Source organism: Delphinus delphis, chromosome X (assembly GCF_949987515.2).
Source record: "Delphinus delphis chromosome X, mDelDel1.2, whole genome shotgun sequence".
In the NCBI taxonomy this organism is placed as follows: domain Eukaryota; kingdom Metazoa; phylum Chordata; class Mammalia; order Artiodactyla; family Delphinidae; genus Delphinus; species Delphinus delphis.
Genome location: NC_082704.1, coordinates 32,737,815 through 32,757,321, shown reverse-complemented (window position 1 = coordinate 32,757,321; position 19,507 = coordinate 32,737,815). Strand labels below are relative to the sequence as shown.

General features: G+C 38.1%; 1 protein-coding gene across 1 annotated transcript in view; it reads left to right on the top strand.

Moving 5' to 3' along the window:
- Nucleotides 1–19,507, top strand: part of ALG13 (ALG13 UDP-N-acetylglucosaminyltransferase subunit) — a 74,730-nt gene that overhangs the window by 27,204 nt on the left and 28,019 nt on the right. Inside the window, 14 exon segments of the mRNA XM_060001992.1 lie at nt 2,858–2,939; nt 3,140–3,302; nt 5,401–5,476; nt 6,774–6,882; nt 8,503–8,567; nt 8,892–8,992; nt 10,018–10,145; nt 10,900–11,146; nt 11,724–11,837; nt 12,023–12,179; nt 12,548–12,668; nt 15,170–15,202; nt 15,299–15,354; nt 19,069–19,140. Coding sequence (XP_059857975.1) covers nt 2,858–2,939; nt 3,140–3,302; nt 5,401–5,476; nt 6,774–6,882; nt 8,503–8,567; nt 8,892–8,992; nt 10,018–10,145; nt 10,900–11,146; nt 11,724–11,837; nt 12,023–12,179; nt 12,548–12,668; nt 15,170–15,202; nt 15,299–15,354; nt 19,069–19,140 — 1,524 coding nt within the window.

Below are 19,507 nucleotides of genomic sequence, written 5' to 3'. Positions count from 1 at the left end.
AACTTAGTTGCTGTATCAGTTCAGGCTCCTAAGATTTATATTTGAATTGTTTGTATTTTCAAAAATGACTTTATTAAAAGCAGTGAACATTATTAAGCTTTGCATAAAATATATTTTAGAGCACATTTTTGAAGAAATAAATACCTAATGTTCACCCTAGTACCTTTCACCTTTTTAGCTGACTTAATTCTGCATTTTACATAGTTATCCAGTGTCAAAGTGAATGCTACTGGAAACTAGCCATTTTCACTCAGCCAATTTGTTCTATCTAGAAAGAATAGAAAAACACTATATTTAAAACAAAGTGAAACGTGTATCTGGAAATGTAGAGTGAAAAGTCAAGTTTCTGTTCATGCTTTTCAATCTCATGTGCTTCAAAGTAACAGCTATTAAGTTTGGGTGGGTATCCCAATTTCATTCTCTATGTATTTATTCATTTATTAGTTTTTATGTAGATGGGCTCATACTTAACATTCTGTCACTTGTTCTTTTCAGATATTTATCCCCATCAGTAATCTAGATCTGCCTCATTTTTAACTAGTTTACTGCCATTACATCCCACCTTCCCACCCCCAACAAACACACCACCCACAAGTATGTATGAGAAAATTATTATTTTATGTTGAGATACCACCAGGAACATAAAAGCCATCATGCTTAGTTTTGCCTCTTCCAATCAAAATAGAACTTCTTGCCACTTCAATAGAGAAATTGTATACTCATCTTTGTTTTCTTTCCTGCTTATTTAGTTATCAGTTCTGGTTAGCTGGGTTCCTTTAACTAATCCTTACTAACTGCCTCTGGTTATTAACCTTTCTTTGTTGGAGTTTCCAGTTCTTCTAGTCCAAAGTACAAAAGGCTTCTCAGCTCAAAATCTGCTCACTGTTCTTTTAGATTAATGAACTCCTCTTAAATGCAAATACCCCTTGGGGGTGGGTGAAACTTTGCAACTTAAACTTTATTGTGGGTTACTTTAGCTTGATACTCCCTCTCAGTACTTTGAAATGGATTATACTGATAGAGTTGTGATTGCAAAAAAAGACTAGGGAAGAATAATAGACCTGCGGTCAGAGAACTTGTTCATTGGGAGAAGTTAGCCCAGGGTAGTGTAGGAAAGTAGAAAAAAAGAGTGCTTACGATAATTTTCTGCCAAGGAAACTTGGTGGCACTATCCTCTCATAGATCACAGAGAATTGTCTTTATTACCTCAGGTTGTTTGCAGAGATGGCTTCAAAATAAAATAGACTTAATCACTAGGGATTACATCCTTTACACAAGACAGAGGTTTTTGAAGAAAAATTCAAAAAGGTTTTGGACCTGTTATATAAACAGATTTCATCACATGGAGCCAGGGAGCATTTTTACTGAAATAATTTGGTTAGTAAGCCTCACCTCTGAATGTTGTTCGAAAAAACTAGATATTGAAGGAATCAGCTAAGAGATTAACTCATTTTATAGCCATCTCAGTGCCTCAGTTCTTTAAGGAAGGCTCCCATATAGCATATTGATATATTGCTATTCAATATAGTGGATAACATTTTGAATAAATTGAATGAAATTCCTCCCCCCATAGTCTAAATTTGGGATATTTGACCTGTTTTCTCCATTTTTAGAAGTTCAGCTGGATCGTTTGACTTCTGTTAGGCTTCCTATTCTATTTGCTCAATTTGTAAAAGTTCCCATCTTTTGCAAATTCGTAAATTGGGACTTGTTTGGTATATTATCAGGAATGTGATTGAGGCTCACAGTGTTGCCTTAGCAGTGATTTTAATCTTGACATTTAAAAGTCACTGTCTTACCTCCCTTAGCATGATAATCTCTAGGTCCATTCATGTTGCTGCAAATGGCATTATTTCATTCTTTTTTTATGGCTGAGTAATATTCCATTGTATATATGTACCACATCTTTTTGGAAGTCAACCACATACAAAGATGGTAAGAAGGTTAAAAGACAAAAGTAATAAAATATCTATATCCACAATAAGCATTAAGGGATACACAAAAAAGATGTAAAATATGATGTCAAAAACAGTAATCATGAGGGAAGGAGAGTAAAAATACAGGGTTGATAAAATGCATTTGAAATTAAGAGATCAGCAGTTTAAAATAATCATGTGTAAATATATATATATAGAGAGAGAGATTGCTATATATAAATCTCATGCTAACCACAAACTAGAAATCTGTAATAGATACACACACATAATAGAGAAAAGAATCCAAATGTAACACTAAAGAAAGTTATCAACTCGTAAGAGAGCAGAAGAAGAAGAAAGGAACAAAAAAGAACTACAAAAACAACTCCAAACAATGAACAAAAATAAAAAAGGATGAAAAATTGTGTCAAGAACCTGGAGTAACTAAAACTCTAATATACTGCTAGTATGAGTATAAATTGCACAACCATTTTGGAAAATGTCTTTTTTAAAAAATTGAAGTGTGGTTAGTTTGCAGTGTTATGTTAATTGCAGGTGTGCAGCAGGGTAATTTAGTTGTACATATATATATATTTTTCAGATTCTTTTCGCTTATTAAAAAAATTAAAAAAAATAAAACTCACTGTCAAGAAAATCTGTTTGTGGCATACAGCTTTCATTTATCTGTATTTGGATTCTAAACTCACTTTTTCCCCAGCCTTACTGAGATTTGATTGACATGTATGCTAAGTGAAATAAGTCAAACAGAGAAAGACAAATACTGTATGATATCACATATGTAGAATCTGAAAGTCACTTTTTTTAAAAAGCAAATTCATTTAGTTTATCAATTTCTGATTAGCAACTTAATTTGAAGTATTTCATGGTTGTAAGATATCTAACATTCACTTAATTGTTCTATGTGTTTTTCTTTTCTTCAGATTCTACTCTGCTGTTCAAGTAATGGTCATTACGATTCAGTGTACTCAAAACAATTTCAGTCAAGTGCAGCTGTTTGTCAAGGCATGTGAAGGCTTTATAAATGTTTGGGTGTGCTTTCAGATGATTTGTTGCCGATCTTTAAATTGAGTGGCCCACCATAAATAGCTCTTTTAAAACTTTGTTGGTACCTATTGAATTCATATACTGGGTTATAGCTATTTTCACATTGTTATAAAAATTCTTATTTTGACAATTGGAGTTTTGGTCATTTTTTCCTTTAGCTGTATTGTATGAAATTCTCTATAAAGATGTGTTTGTTGTGGATGAAGAAGAGTTGAAGACTGCAGTTAAGTTGTTTCGAAGTGGTTCCAAGAAGAACAGGAACAGTGCTGTGACTAGCAGTGGGGATGTCCATATTAACTACAAGAGTTCAACTCAGGATAGGTAATAAAGGGAAAGGGGATGTCAACTACAAGATCATCATGTTTCTGTGTATCATTTGAAAGTGGAAGGGACCTGGCAAGCTTATGACTTAGTGTATTTATACACAGTCATCTCTTGGCATTTGTGGAGGATTGGTGCCAGGACCCCTGCAAACACCAAAATGCTTGATGCTCAAGTCCCTTGTATAAAACAGTGTAGTATGTGCAGTTGGCCCTCTCCATATCCATGGGTTCTGCGTCCACAGATTCAACCAATTCCATCCGTGGCTGGTTGAATCTGTGGATGTGGAACCTGCTGAAATGAAGGGGCCAACTGTATATACACACACATGTATGTATGTATGTATGCTTGTATGTGCAGGGATATACGTTTTTTAATGGGGGAAGAGAAGTTTTACCAAAAGATATGTTGCATTGTGAAATGCTCAGGCTTTGGGGGTTTGGTCCAAGTCAGAATCAGTTTTAAATTTGTTTTTCTCCTGTTAACCTGTCTTGTGTCAATTTTATTATTAGTCCAGCCACAAGAACTTAAGACGGGTAGGGGGGAAATTTCCCCCTCCTGACACATATCTCAAGTCTGACTCCAGAATCAGTTCTTTAATTGCTAGAAGAGACTTTGGAACTATAATCGCATGATTCTCAAACTTATATATGAATTACTTAGGGCGCTTGTTAGGCAGATTTTGGGGCCTCCCTTCAAAATTGGAGGTCAGAGTAGGGCCAGGGATCTACTTTTTAAACAAGTACACCCAGGTATTCTGATAGAGGTAGGCCATGGACCACACTTTGAGGGGAAAAAACCTGATTCTAAACCAGCACCATCATTTTGTAGATGGTAACTGAGGTTCAAAGTGGTTACTTGACACATACATCCAGCTAGTAGAAAAGAATCTCTCAGGCTAAAGGGGAGTTTTAGGAGCTTTTAGTGTCTGCCTTTGGTACTCACTAGGAGTATACATTGTGGCCTCTGAGGAAGCAGCTATTATTGAACAGATTTAGTCAAAAACTTTGAGATAATAAAGTAGGTGTTGTCTTATATTTCTCCCTGATTCTTCTGTCTGGAAATTCAGATAGGCTTGGTGCTAGTCAGATATAACCTTGTCTTTTTGTTGTCTTGCAGTTCTATTTCTTGAATGTTTAATGCTTTTTTTTTTTTTTGATAAAGAGGGTTTTTTAAAACTTACAATTGGCCCTCCCGACCGTGAGGGACTTGAGAAACTTGAGGATTTTGATATCTACCAGGGGTCCTGGACCCAATCCCTCATGGATACCGAGGGATGACTGTATTAAGGAATGCGGGGGGGGGGGTGGCAACCATATATATCAGGGTAGAAGTTGCTTCATTCTGCACTGATTATTTGTATTAAGAACTTGAGGCTTACAGAAACTAAAGTAGTAGGAAGGCAGGGTGTATTAGTTATCTGTTGCTGCGTAACAGTATTTCCACAAACTTGGCAGCTTAAAACAACATTCTTATCTCAGAATTTATGTGGGTTAGGAATCTGGGCCCAGCTTATCTGGGTCTTCTGCTTAGGATCTCACAAGAATGTAATGAGGGTTTTAGCCAAGATTGAGTTCTCATCTGGAGCTTTGGGGAAGGATCCACATGGTTCTTGGTAGTATTCAATTCCTTGCAGCTGTAGGACTGAGAACTTCAGCTTTTTGCTGGCTGTCAGCCAGAATAACCCTCAGCTCCTTGCCACATGGGGTTGGTGAACATGTCTGCTTGCTTCCTTATAGTCAGCAAGAGAGAGAGATCAGCAAGACAGACACTACATTCTTATATAGTGTAATGATATCCTGTCTATTGGTTAGACGCAAACTTGGAGGGAAATCATACAAGAGTGTGAACACCAGGAGGTGGGGATCATAGTGACCATCTTAAGATTGTGTCCCCACAGGAGGTATGAAATATATAGGAGGTATTTGTAGCACGTACTTAAAAAAAAGAAGCATAAATGTAAATGCTGGGATGAAAATGTATTTGCCTCATTTTTAGAACTGAGCTACTTTACCACTAGATGGTGGTATAGTCATTAGACTTACGACCTAGCTCCTGCATTTATATAAAGCTCTTTGTTCTAAATCTTTTCAATTAGGACTGAAGAGTGGGGTGCCTGCTGCAATGTTGAAAATATACCAGAGGGGTACAATCAAGGAACAGAAGAAGCAAAGGTTTGAGATCTTCTAGGGCAAAGAATTTTCATAATCTTGGCTTGCAGTATCATAACTTAAACTAGTTAATGTCAGATGGTCCATTTTAGTTATATGGGGTGGGGGAAGAGCTGATGTTTTCCTTCGTGTAAGTCTTGATCTGAAATGTAAAATGTGTGCTTAATGTTCTCTGAATTTTTGTTCCTATGGAATTGTAAATTTTTTTCAAATTTAACTCTGAACACTTGAGAAATTTCAGAAGCTGTTGTTTTCAAGTTAAAGTAATATTAGAAACCCAATAGATATTTAGTTTGTAATCAGTCTTCTGATGCTGAGGTTTCTTTTTGTCATTAAAGAGAGTAAGGTTTATTCCTATTTTACTCAGAAAATAGGTAGTAATCCTAGTTGGAGAAACAGGAGGAATTTTACCACCTGTATAGGTCTAATATCAAGCAGACCTTCAGTTTGAGACTAGCTAAATAGGGCAAATACTACTAGAACAATCTCTGTGTATGCCCCCAAGTGCTGGTAATTTGGAAACAGTATGGAATACCATGAAATTCTAGGAAAGCAGAAGAAAAAGATAATTCTTTTGGAAATTGTAGCAGATTTTGACCAAAATGAAGTAACCTTTTCAGATTTGTCTAGGTGTCTAGGGTACAGAAACACTTGCACCTCTGTATGCATATTAAGATGAGACTTGTTGAATAGCCCTGACTGAATCTTTAATTCTGGTCTGTGTTGCATTGGTTTATGTATCTCCTGAGTTATTGGCTGCTTTAGACAGTATTTCCCTTCTGCCATCTATAACCTTTTAGATTTCTGCATATTGCTTATTTAGACTCCTGATTTTTAAAAAATACAGTAAAATTTATTGTGGCTTTTCTTTTTTTTTTAATGAAGGTTTATTTATTTATTTAGGCTATGTTGGGTCTTCGTTGCAGTGCGCGGGCTTTCTCTAGTTGTGGTGAGCGGGGCTACTCTTCATTGCGGTGCTCAGTCTTCTCATTGCTGGGGCTTCTCTTGTTGCGGAGCACGGGCTCCAGGTGTGCGGGCTTCAGTAGTTGTGGTGCACGTGCTTAGCTGCTCCGATGCATGTGGGATCTTCCCGGACCAGGGCTCGAACCCATGTCCTCTGCATTGGCAGGTGGATTCTTAACCACTGTGCCACCAGGGAAGTCCTATTTCTTTTAATAAAGAAGGAAAGGCCTATATGTACATAGTTTTAAAAAAGGAAGAAAAGAACCTTATTTCTTCCTTCTTCATAGAATGAAGACTTAAGGATGGTGAGTTTGTAGCATGATTATTTTTGTTTTAGACTCCAGAAAATCCATCAAAGATGCTCTTCCCTTATAAGGTGCTCAAAGCCCTGGATCCAGAAATCTATCGTAATGTAGAATTTGATGTTTGGCTGGACAGCAGAAAAGGTAATGAAACATCAACAGGATATTTTTGAATCCTGACAGATCTAGAATAATTTTGCAAATTTTTTTAATAAGAGGTGTTTTCAAACCACTGTTATTAAAAAAAACCCACTTTTATATGTTTACATGGTACTTTTTAGCCTACTCAATACATGATTTACATCCAAAGGAGGAAACAAATAGGTTTAGAACTGGGGAGGGATCTTTTAGAGTCTGATGTTCATCAGGGACTTCAACTGTGCAAAGACTGTGTGTCTTTAGATAACTTTAAGAGTACCAGAAACTTGTAAGTGGAAATAAGTTCATCTTAAGTTTAATGTGTCAAGACTGCCCTCACTGATAGATGAATAGGTCAGGTGTTGGCAAACTATGACCTGTGAATCAAATCCAGTCTGCCACCTGTTTTTGTATGGTCTGTGAGCTAAGAATGGTTTTTATATTTTAAGTGTCAGGGAAAAATTAAAAGAACAGTGTATTGTGATACATGAAAATTATATGAAATTCAATTTTAAGTGTCCATAAAGTTTTATGACAGACTTGAATAATTGCAAGAGTCTGTATGGCCCACAAACTTTATTTTTTTTAATTTATTTTATTTTATTTTTTTGCGGTATGCGGGCCTCTAACTGTTGTGGCCTCCCCCGTTGCGGAGCACAGGCTCCGGACGCGCAGGCTCAGTGGCCGTGGCTCATGGGCCCAGCCACTCCGCGGCATGTGGGATCTTCCCAGACCGGGACATGAACCCGCGTCCCCTGCATCGGCAGGCGGACTCTCAACCACTGCGCCACCAGGGAAGCCCATGGCCCACAAACTGTAATATATTTACTATATGGCTCTTTACAGAGAAAGTTTGCCAACCCTTGAAATAAGTAATTGTTTCTCTCCCCTTATAAGATAACTAAGTTGATCAAAGTAGGTCTTAAAGTTCTGCCATCAAGGTAGCCTTTAATGTTTCATATTCAACTCCTTGAACCTCGGCGGTGAACCTAGGTATAGTTAATAATCTAGAATGAGGTTAATACCTTGTGGAACACAATGAAAACACAGTTGATCCTTGAACAATGTGGGTGTTAGGGCTGCTGACCCCCTAAGCAGTTGAAAATCCAGATATAATTTATAGTCAGCCTTCAGCATTCCCAGTTCCTCTGTATTCTCAGTTCTACATCCTCAGATTCAACAACCTTGGTACTTGTAGTACTATTGAAAAAAATCCGCATATGAGTGGATACATGCAGTTTAAACCCGTGCTGTTCAAGGGTAAACTGTATTGCTTTGAAGAAGCTACACAGTGGTTTTTTTTTCCTTTTTTTTAAAAATTGAAGTGTGTTACTTTCAAACTGTACCTTGTTGGTATATGACCAACTCTAAGATTACAACCTCCCAATTTCCACCTGTTTGTGTTTTATAGCACAAAACTATTCTGGCAGGTCTCCTTAGATTGACCACAAGAATAACCCATCAAGAGTGATGGAATGACCCTTTAGGACATTTTCCCTCCAGATTTTAGCTTACAGTGGTAGCATTGTCAAAAACACTGTGGTAAAAGTAAATAAGAAAATGAAATGATGTAAAACAGCAAAGGAACCAGTTCGATTGAGCTTGAATCTTCATTTTCTTTCATAGAACTTCAAAAATCTGATTACATGGAGTATGCTGGGAGACAGTACTATTTGGGAGACAAATGTCAGGTTAGTTCCTTCTTTAAAGAATCAGTAATTTGTTTTTCTGAGATTGTGGTTTTAGTCATTAATATGAGTTCAACAAAACTAATTTACAAAATGCTAGGATTTTTTTAATGTTTGGTTAAATTTTAATTACAAACTTGTGATTAGATGTAACACTGTTTCAGCATGTGCAGCCTCCATTGAACTGGACTGGCAGTGTTGATTATCAACTGCCTTAATAAGTAGATACTGAACTTCACTTGGGAGGAGAAGTAGTGTTTTTGTTTGGCAAAAGCCAGATCTGACTCGAGACTAGATGTTTTCTTACTGTCTCTTCCCCTCTTTCAGGTTCATTTGGAATCAGGCGGAAGATATTATAATGCTCATATTCAGGAAGTTGGAAATGAAAGCAATTCTGTAACAGTCTTCATTGAAGAATTGGCAGACAAGTAAGGATATAATAATTTGTTGAATTACTAAAATCTTTGGCTTTTGATGCCTTTTTGTAATATTGAGAGTTACCAGGATGCTAGTAAGAGAACCAAAGTTATATCTGGTACTGGCCTAAGGTGACTTATCGTCAGTTGTAAAAGCATATGGTGAAGTGTGAAATTTCAGTATACCTATGCATAAGTTTCAAAATCTTGGGTAATAGCCAACTTATTAGAAATACTAAGTACAACAGAATTCTGATATAAAACTATACTAACTGGAAAGCTAGTTTGCTAACTGAGCCTCTGCCAATATCAAGATAGGCTAGTCCATCTGTTCTCAAACTTTAACATACCCCAGAATTACCGGGAGAGCTTGTTAAAATACAGATTGATGAGCTCCACCCCCAAAGTTTGATTTAGTAAGTTTGTGGTGGGGCCCAAGAATTTGAACTTCTAACAAGTTTCCAGGTGATGCTAATGCTGTTGGTCCACTTTGAGAACCATTAAAGTAGGTAATGCTGCCCTAACAACCAAAGACTCTTGGCAACTTAAAAGTTCATTTCTTGCTCATTTAGCATGTTCATAGTAGGTCAGCAAAGGGGACCCAGGTTGACAATGGCTCTATCCAGACATATGCTGCCAGGATCACAGGCAGGGAAAAAATGAAAACATGACGAACTGTGTGCTGGTTTTTAAAGCACCTGCTCAAATTTTCCTGGCCAAAATAGGTTACATAACTAAGCCTAAAGTCAATGGGGTGAGAAAACATAATCCTTCTTCAAGGAGAGGCAACAAGTATTTGTAAATTAGTCTACCACAGTCTTTCCTCCTGAGCATGATATGTGCTACAGACAGCTGTGAAATTGTACAAACTGCTCTTAGGTTTTTTAACATAAAAAGAAAACCTCAATGAGGAAGCTAGTGTTAACAGGTTTAAGTAGAAAACACTTGAAAATGAAGCAGGAGGGATCAGGTATATGTATCAAATGAGAATTAAGTCTGTGTTGCAATGGCTTAATGGTGGTATCTTTACGTTTAAGGTATGTTGTTCCACTGGCTAACTTAAAACCAGTTACACAAGTGACACCTGGTCCTGCCGGGAATGTTATACCCAGTAGGAAAGGAAGAGGTTACCAGAAAATTTCCTGGGGCTGTGTCCCAGAAATGGGTTTGTATGCTGAAGGTTTTATTATTTTCCTCTTGTATTTACCTACATTGCACTTAAAAAAAAAAGCTGGAACATTAAGTCTTATTCTGGGTTAGAGTTTCTCAGCTTCAGCACTACTGACTTTTTAGGGTGGATAATACTTCATTGTAGGGAGCTGTCCTGTGCATTGTAGGATGCTTAGCATCCCTGGTCTCTATCTACTAGATGCCAGCAGCATCCTTCTCCAAGTTATGACAACCAAAAATGTCTCCAGACATTGCCAAATGTGCCTCAAGAAAGGGAGGGGCAAAATTGTCCCTGGCTGAGAACTACTGTTTAGGTGACTTTGTTTAAGCTTAAGGTGGAGTGGCTTTTAATTTCTAAAACTTGAAGGAAAAGATTTCTCAAAGAACTAGGAAAACACCTCATAGAAGCAGCCAGAGACGCTGGAAGCAGCCGTCTTAATATGTCTATTAATAGATATAATTTTTTGGATAACAGTAACGTAGATGACTGGATGACCGACTCTATGTTTTGATGACCAAAGTTGCCTATACTAAAGGTAGTGCTGAGATGTCCATTGATACAGAAGTTACTTGCTGGTTTTGCCCTTCTGAATGAAAGACCTAGTACATCCTTTGAAAATACAGAAGTTCCTTCCCTGTATTCATACGGTTTTCCTAAGTAAAACATCTGAGAGTCTTAGACATTTGTGGGAGACACTGGACCTTTTGCTTTGGTTTTGAAGCTTATTGCTTCTTTGTTTGCTTGAAAGCTATGTCAGAGATGGACGTGAAACAACGGAGGAAGATGTTCAAGAAAATTAGAGGGAAAGAGGTTTATATGACTATGGCTTACAGCAGGGGAGACCCCCTCCTCCCACCCAGGCTTCAGCACAGTATGCGTTATGGGCATGATTCTCCAATGCACTACTCACAGACAGCTGGCGGTGTTACGTCTAATGAACATTTTCATCCTCAACATTCATCTCAGGGACAAGGTCGGGGATATGGGATGCCCAGGTAGGTCTTAACTGACTTTCAAGATAATGTACATCTCTGTTTAGACATTGGAAATAATTCCTGGGCAGAATTACAGTAGAATTTAGAAATATCTTAATAGTTTAGATTTCTTTTATAATCTCTGCCTGAAGGGAGCGTAACAGATGGAACTGATGTATACTTAAATTCTTGTCAAATTTATTGAAGATTTGTATTCTCATAGTCTAGGAAAATACGATGGAGCAGTTGAAGAGATCCTAGAAGATAGAATGCCATCAAGCTGAGTGCCATGTATATGGCACTGTGTCTGTCAATAACCAATAGGCCAAACCGTAATGGGAAAGAATATAAAAAAAGAATGTATGTATATGTATAACTGAATCACTTTGCTGTACAGCAGAAATTAACGCAACATTGTCAAGCAACTATACTGCAATTTAAAAAAAATGAATAGGCCTAATGTCAGTAGTGAGGAAAGCAAAGCTCTTTCTATGTGGTCATTTTTAGAAGGATATGTTAATTCTATTTAACTACAAAGACTGACTACTCAAGCACTAGTAAATAAAGAGTTCTGGTTTTTTTCCCCCTTTATTCTTAGAGATTCACCTCGCTTTATAAACAGGCACAACATGGCAAGCCCTAAAGTTGCTTTTTACCCTGGCCCAGGTAAAAGGTGCTGCCAGAGCTATGATAACTTCTCTTATAGATCTCGGTAAGTGAATTTTAAGTGTTGAAAGAGAAAATGAGTGAGTCTGACTTTGTTGCTGTGCAGTAAATATATGGACTAAAATTTAAAGTGTCAACATTGAGATGTTTGAACTGTTATTTAGAAATTAGAAACAAGTTACTACCATACTTTATCTTTTTTTCCCCTTCTCACTCTGCAAACTACTTAAGTTCCTTTAGACGTAGTCACCGCCAGATGCATTGTATGAATAAGGAGTGCCAGTTTAGCTTTGTTCCAGAGAATGGACAGATACCCAGGGGCTTGGAAGAAACCATTACTTTTTATGAAGTTGAAGAAGGGGATGAGACTGCTTATCCAACTTTACCTGTAAGTAGGTCAAAATTTTACTCAAAAAGCTATTTACTTTTTTTATTGTACTTTTTTAAGTGAAGATAATATGGATACATTTTAGCTGTTTTACAAATGACCAAATAAAGCCCCTCCTGGAAAACATGAGTTTTCATCCTAGAGCTTTTAAAAATTGCAGAGAATGTGTTTTTAAGCTGTTCTTATAGAGGAGGAGTAGAGGTGGACAAATAATCTTGCCTATATAAGTGTGGGCTAAAATCTTCTGTTTTCTTGATCATTATTTCCTCACATATTTTTGATTCTAAAGTAAATTTAAAATATTTATAGCTTTTTCTCTGACTATATAGGGAGAACTGCATGTGTATGTGTGTATTTCTTTGGTACAGAATCATGGAGGGCCCTCTACAATGGTTCCTGCTACTTCGAGATACCATGTTGCAAGGCGAGGACATAGCTCAGGCAAACAGACTCTGAATTCAGAGGAAGGTGATGGCCAGAATGACAATGGTGAGTCAGTTCCAGTTAAATATTTTTTTAAAAGATGATTCTTGTGGTATTAGCACAACAAGGCTAAAGTTTTGGTTTGGGGGGGTGGTCTCACTCTGTCTGCCAACTCATTTTGAAAGAGTTATCAGTTCTTGTATCAGAGCTTGCTAGGTTTTTGAAGATGTCTTGGTATTTTTCAGAAAGACAGACTTCTATTTCTGTAGGCCACTACATTGTTAAAACTTTCAGCTCTCTGCATAGGTCTTCAGTGAGTTTTGATTTGGTGAGATTTCAGTATGGAAAATATCTGTTCCTTTTTAGTGAGGAACTATTCATGTTGTCCTCGCCATTTGTATAACTATTTTAGGCTTTTCATGTGACTCTTATTTTACAAGACTGCTGTGAAATAATTTCGTTGCCCAAAGAAATCTACTTGATCTATAAACATTACTATTCATTGAGTTCTAATGGCCATGTGCTGTACTAAGCAATATAATATTTTATCACTCTGAGGAATATGGTATCTTTATTTTATTATTTTTTTATTAAAAATTTTTTAATAAATTTATTTTTATTTATTTTTGGCTGCATTGGGTCTTTATTGCTGCGTGCGGGCTTTCTCTAGTTGCGGCGAGCTGGGGCTACTCTTCGTTATGGTGCATGGGCTTCTCATTGCGGTGGCTTCTCTTGTGGAGCACGGGCTCTAGGTTTGCGGGCTTCAGTAGTTGGGGCGCACGGGCTCTAGAGCGCAGGCTCAGTAGTTGGTGCGCGCGGGCTCTAGAGTGCAGGCTCAGTAGTTGGGGCGCACGGGCTTAGTTGCTCTGCAGCATGTGGGATCTTCCTGGACCAGGGCTCGAACCCTTGTCCCCTGCATTGGCAGGGGGATTCTTAACCAATTCTTCCCACTAGGGAAGCCCTTCTTTATTTTTTATATGAGGAAATTGAGGTTCAGAGGGTAAATGACATGGCCAAAGTCATACTTTTGGTAAGTGGCAGAGATTTAATCTTTTTTATAACAGTTTTATTTAGATATAATCTACATACTATACAATTAACCTAACGTGTACAATTCAATGTTTAAAGTGCAATTCAGTGGTTTTTAGTATAGTCACAAAGTTGCATACATCACCACAATCAATTTTAGAAAAAGAAACCCTGTACTCATTAGCCGTCATTCCTCATTATCCCCCCAGCATCCCCTCCCTCTGCCCCTAGTGGTAGGTAACCATCAGTCTGCTTTCTGTCTTAATGGATTTGCCTATTCTGGACATTTCATATAAAAGGAATCATGCAATATGTGGTCCTTTGTGACTGGCAGAGATCAATTTTGAATTTGGGTTTATCTGACTCTAAAGCATGTATACATAACCTTTATAGTTGTTAGAGTGCCTCTCATCATTGGGTGTGCTTATTTTTTTTTTTACCACTTTTCTGTAAAATGAAATATGCCTACTGAAACAATTCTGGAGGAATTGGGTGGATTAAGGAGGTAAGAGGCAGTCTGAATGATTTGACTTACTGGTCAATGTATTTTCTTGTGATATTCTTTCTGCTACTTATGTTGGAGAAAATAGATATTTCTAAGAACTTAGTGTGCATGCATGTGCCTGAGTATGCGTATTCTCTGCTCTTTTACTCAGGATGACCCTTTTACTTTTCCTTTTAGCACAGTGGGTATCTTCATATGTACTGTTCACCTATAGTGGCATATTCAGAGTAACCAAATATTCATTCTCACCTTAAATCCTGTTGTCTGGAGGGTTACCTGCATGTGTGTTGGATAAGTGACATGTTTAAGAATCAATCCAGTTTTGACCTTTGGGGTGTTATTTGCTGGAAAACTATCCAGTTGAAGATTGACTTTCTCTGAATTTCAATGGTGTAGCAATCTTAGAGCAAAGTACTTCAGTCCTCTAAGCCATATTTTGAGAACAAACTGATTGTCAATGTATTATTTACCTGAATCAGGCTGAAAAACTGATGAAGCGTGCCATATTCCTTTAACTTTCACCTAAGCAAACTACTGGTTATTATACTCAGATTACTTTATAATCACCATTTACTATATGCCAAGCATCATGCTATGTTCTTTTCACCCCACTGTGAGCTAGGTACTGTTAACCCTGTTTTACAGTGAAGAAATTAAGACAGAAAGATTAAATAACCTGCCTAAAGTGATATAGTTAATCAGGATTCAAATCTAGACAGTCCTAACTCCAGAGCCAGTGAAGTTAATCACCATACTCTACCACCAGAATTGGACACAAGTGGGTTTTTCACGTCTGTCTGAACTCTTAAGAACTAAGGGAATTTTCAAAGGAGAAATTTGTACTGTTTACAGCCAGTCTCTGGCTTTAATATCTGTTGAGTAGTATGAAAGCTCAAATCACTTGTTTCAAGGATGTATACATTTTAGTTTTGAACATATATCCATAAAACTTGAGAAGAAGCAAGTGCTGGCCATCTGGTTCTCTGAGCAAGAATTCCTACATAAACACACTTTTTCTGTCTTTTTTTTCTAGGGGGATATCATGAAGAATATATTTATCCTTCAGGTCAGTGAGATCTAGGTAAAATCTGATACTCATTATTTATAAAATTTCAAACTATAGAATAGTGCTCATTATTTTTACTTTGGCTATATCCTCTAGAACAAGACTATGAAACTTCAGGTGTTTACAGCACAACTGAATCTACAGCAAACTTGGTAGGTATTTAATAATAATGACAAACACATATAGCTCCTGTGTACTAGAACACTGTTCTGAGTGCTATACATATAAATGTATTTAAATCAGAACAATCCTATGAGGTATTAGGGTATCATTCCCATTTTGTAGATAAAGAAATTGAGGCCCAGAAATTAACTCATCCGAGATCACACCCCTTCTAGAAATTATCATAGAGATGTTCCGAATATGTGTTGATACAAGAGGAAATTTGAACATTGGCTATGATGATTTTTTTAGAGGATTTTATCATGATCTTTCTAACAGAGTAACAATGGGCCATAAATCTCAGGTACTTAATATAACAAGAGTTTACTTCTTGGTTATGCTACATGTGTAGTGGAGGTCTGCAGGAGGGCTCTGCTTAGGGACTTAAGCTGATGGAAGCTCCATCCATGATTGCTAAGGCAGGAAACAAAAGGTAGTGAATGGTGCACTGGCTCTTACAGTTTCTACCTGGAGATGACACATATCACTTTCTTTTCCATTTCTTTTTTTTCTTTTTTTTTTTTTTTTTTTGCGGTACGCGGGCCTCTCACTGCTGTGGCCTCTCCCATTGCGGAGCACAGGCTCCGGACGCGCAGGCTCAGCGGCCATGGCTCACGGGCCCAGCCGCTCTGCGGCACGCGGGATCCTCCTGGACCGGGGCACGAACCCGTGTCCCCTGCACCGGCAGGCGGACTCCCAACCACTGCGCCACGAGGGAAGCCCTCCATTTCTTTTTCATCGGCCAGAGCATGTTTCTCTTGAAGGCTCTAACTTCTCTGTGCCTAGAAGTCAAAAAGTTGGAAATATTTTAACAGCACTAAGGATTACAACATTCAGTGGAAACTCCCACAGGCAAAATACTTCCTTCCACCTCACGAGAGGCAACCCCAAAATCCCCTTCGGTGTGATTAAGCTCAGAGCCCAGGGTTTCTGGGAAGTGTGTGGTACTCTTTGTATTGGTCCAGATGTGGCTCCTCTTGATCTGGAGGCCTAAACCAAATCTACAAAGTTATTTACCCCCTACACACCCGATCTCCAGTGGTAGAGCAGGGACTGAAAAATTGCAGTAGAACTTCCCATTCAGATGCAGGCAGAATGGGAGAAACAGTTACTGGCCCATAGCAATTCTGACATCATGCTGGACAGACATTTTGAGGGCCCCCAACCTAGGCATGGGGACTGTTCCCTGGAGAGGCTCCCTGGTTCGTTGTTTTCTGGGGCTCTTGATTACTCCAAGGCCCTTCCTTCCTTGGCTATATTTGAAGTAGGCATTGGAGAATAATCCCTCTTGGCAACTGAGCAGCTTTCTCAGCCTGCTTCTTACTCATTGAAAATTGAGGGCCCAAGGGTGGTTTTATCTCAGTTGGATAGTTTTAGTTCTGCTCATGGTGTCTTTGGCTATGTGAGTAACTTATTGTGCAGCTTCTCTGATTCCTATTAGTTTCATTTGCCAATAGCCATACTGACAATTCTTTTTTATAAATATACTACTTAGATTTGCTATAATTCTTTGCATTCTTATCCCTGTCTCTACTTGATTGCAAATACCTTTAGCTTATCAGGCATTGATGAAAGAGCCATACCTTTGAATACTTTTCCATGAGCCATTTTGTCCAACTGCAAGGATTCATTGGGTGTTATATCCTTAATGGGACTCTTGCTTTGAGATACTTTAGTGCAATCATATTTTAACAATGATTTGAGTCTTCCTTCAAGGCCGAGTTTTACCTTCTCTTTGTTGTTCAAAGCATTTATCAGTTTTATCTTTTAGAGTTTTGAGTTGAAGCGGTTGCCTCTCCAAACCCTACAAGTCCTAGTATCAAGGACTCTATTCCCTTTCATTCCTGCCTACAAACTACTTTTCTGTACACATCTGTCTTAAAATACCTTGCTAAACTCTGCCAGCAGTAATCAAAACACAAAACTAACATTCTGTTTTCCAAACCTCTTCCCTTAAGAGCTACAAATTCATAATCTCCTTCTCAAGTTAGGTTTTTGTTACAGCAGCACCCTAATTTTAGTTACCAATTACTGTTTTGGTCAAGCTAGGTTACGCTGCAGCAACAGTCCACCAAAATCTCAGCGGCTTAACACAGCTGTTCTTGCTAATGTTATAGGTCCAGTGCAGGTTGGTAGCAGGCCTTTGTTCATCAGAGTCACTCAGGAACCCAGGCTGATGGACATGTACTTTCACAGTCACCTTGGCAGAGCTGAAGATAGGGAAATTAAACACTGGCTCTCAATATTTCTGCTCATATTTCATTGTCCAAACAAGTCATGTGCCCATACCTAATTAGATGAGGCCGGGAAGAGCAACCTACCCATGTACCTAGGAGGAGAGCTGGAATATTTGTGAGGAAGTTGAATGACTACCCTCTATTCTCTGTGATTAATCTTAACTTTGATAGCTTCATGTACTGAATTTTTGTTTTTACTGTTTAGGCAATACATCTTAGGAAGGTGATGAAAACTGTGATGTATTATTCTCTTCCCATTATTTCTCCTTTCCTTCCTTTGCCCCTGCTAGAGAAATAGTTTTTCCTCTCAGTCTGTCATTACTATTCTCATATCACATGCTTTTTACACCATTTCTTGAAATAGCCACCCAAGTTGAAAAAGCAAGTAAAAATCTCGCCTTCAGGGATGACAGGAGTAGACACTTTCTTTCTGTCCCTTTAATCTCACTTGTCACGTGTTCCTTTTTGTTCTGAACTTACTTTATCATACATCCCCAGTAGGTTTCAATCTCTTCATGACATGCTCCACTCCCACTCTCCAGTCACCAAGTTTCTAAGTAATTTTTCTAAGTAATTTTTTCACAGCATTCTGAGGGGAGAAGAGCAATGCAGGACTTAAAGATTTCCAGGCACAGAACCTTCTAAGAAACTATGAACATTTTTTCTTCTTAATTCCACGCCCAACTCTCGCCTAAATCCTTCTCTAGAATTGTTTAGAATTCACACTGGGCCGTCTGAGCCAGGGCTAAAGTTTGCTTTTTGGCCGGTACTTGGGCTGTACTTCAACACAGACTTTCGAAACATGCACTCTTAGGTCCATGTTAGGTTGGGCTTGTCTTTGTCCCAATGTGGTTCCTCTTGTTTCCTGTGATTGTTTCACCTGATTTCCTCTGTGTCCTTATTACCAGCTTCTGCTGCTAGTTTATTTTTCTGTCATGACAGTCTGTCATGCATAATTCTGAGCCTTTTAAAATCATTGTTACTTTCACAAAGACAAGGTCTTGAGCCAAAGGGGAATGGTGTTTGGATTATACTACATCCTGCTTAGGTAGGATGCAGCTGACCAACCAGTTATCCACCCTTGTCCCAAGCTGTTCCTTTTGATGGAATGCTTTCTTTTAGCAACACTGTTGCTGGCCCTACTGATTTTCAGCTTTTTAAGGCAAGAGAGGACACTGAGAAAGTGTTTAAATTACAATTCTCCATTACATTTTAGTATCTACATTGGGACTAGAGTTGGATATGGTCAGGATTTCTGTAGACGGGAAATAGAACAGCCACCTAAGTCAGGCACTAGGGTGATAACCTTTTGGAGCATTATCATAGTAGCCACCTCCAAATTTGAATACTTTTAGGACAGATCACTTTCACTTATCTTTAGGAGATGTTGAAACAAAGCAGATCTTTTATTGATGTATTGTTTAATTTCTTGATTTCCCCTTATTTGTACTTCTGTATTCATTAAAGTCTCTTCAGGATAGAAGACCATGTCCTATGTCTCCTCATGATACAGTTACCTCATACAACTACCCCCAGAAGGTAATCTTTATAGTTTTATTTTACAGTCAGTTGCAGTGGCCTAAACAGAAGAAAATGAATTTTTTCTTTTTGTTCTCTGCCCTTCATCATACTTCAAAGAAGCTGCTTATATTCTTATGTTAATTGTTATTGTACTTCCTGGTGCCTGGCACAAGCATTAGTAAATTTATTAACAAATTGATGGAGCATCTGCTGTGTTCCAGACACTGTTCTGTGTGCTGGCATTGGACTACTCAGTCTACTCTGAACCTCTTATATAATGAGTGAGTTAATATAAATTACCTGTCAAGTCTGTGCCATTTCCTGAAACTTAAAATGTAAAGCTTTCTTATAGAATGGGAAGCTGGCATCAGAAAGGTAGCTGAAA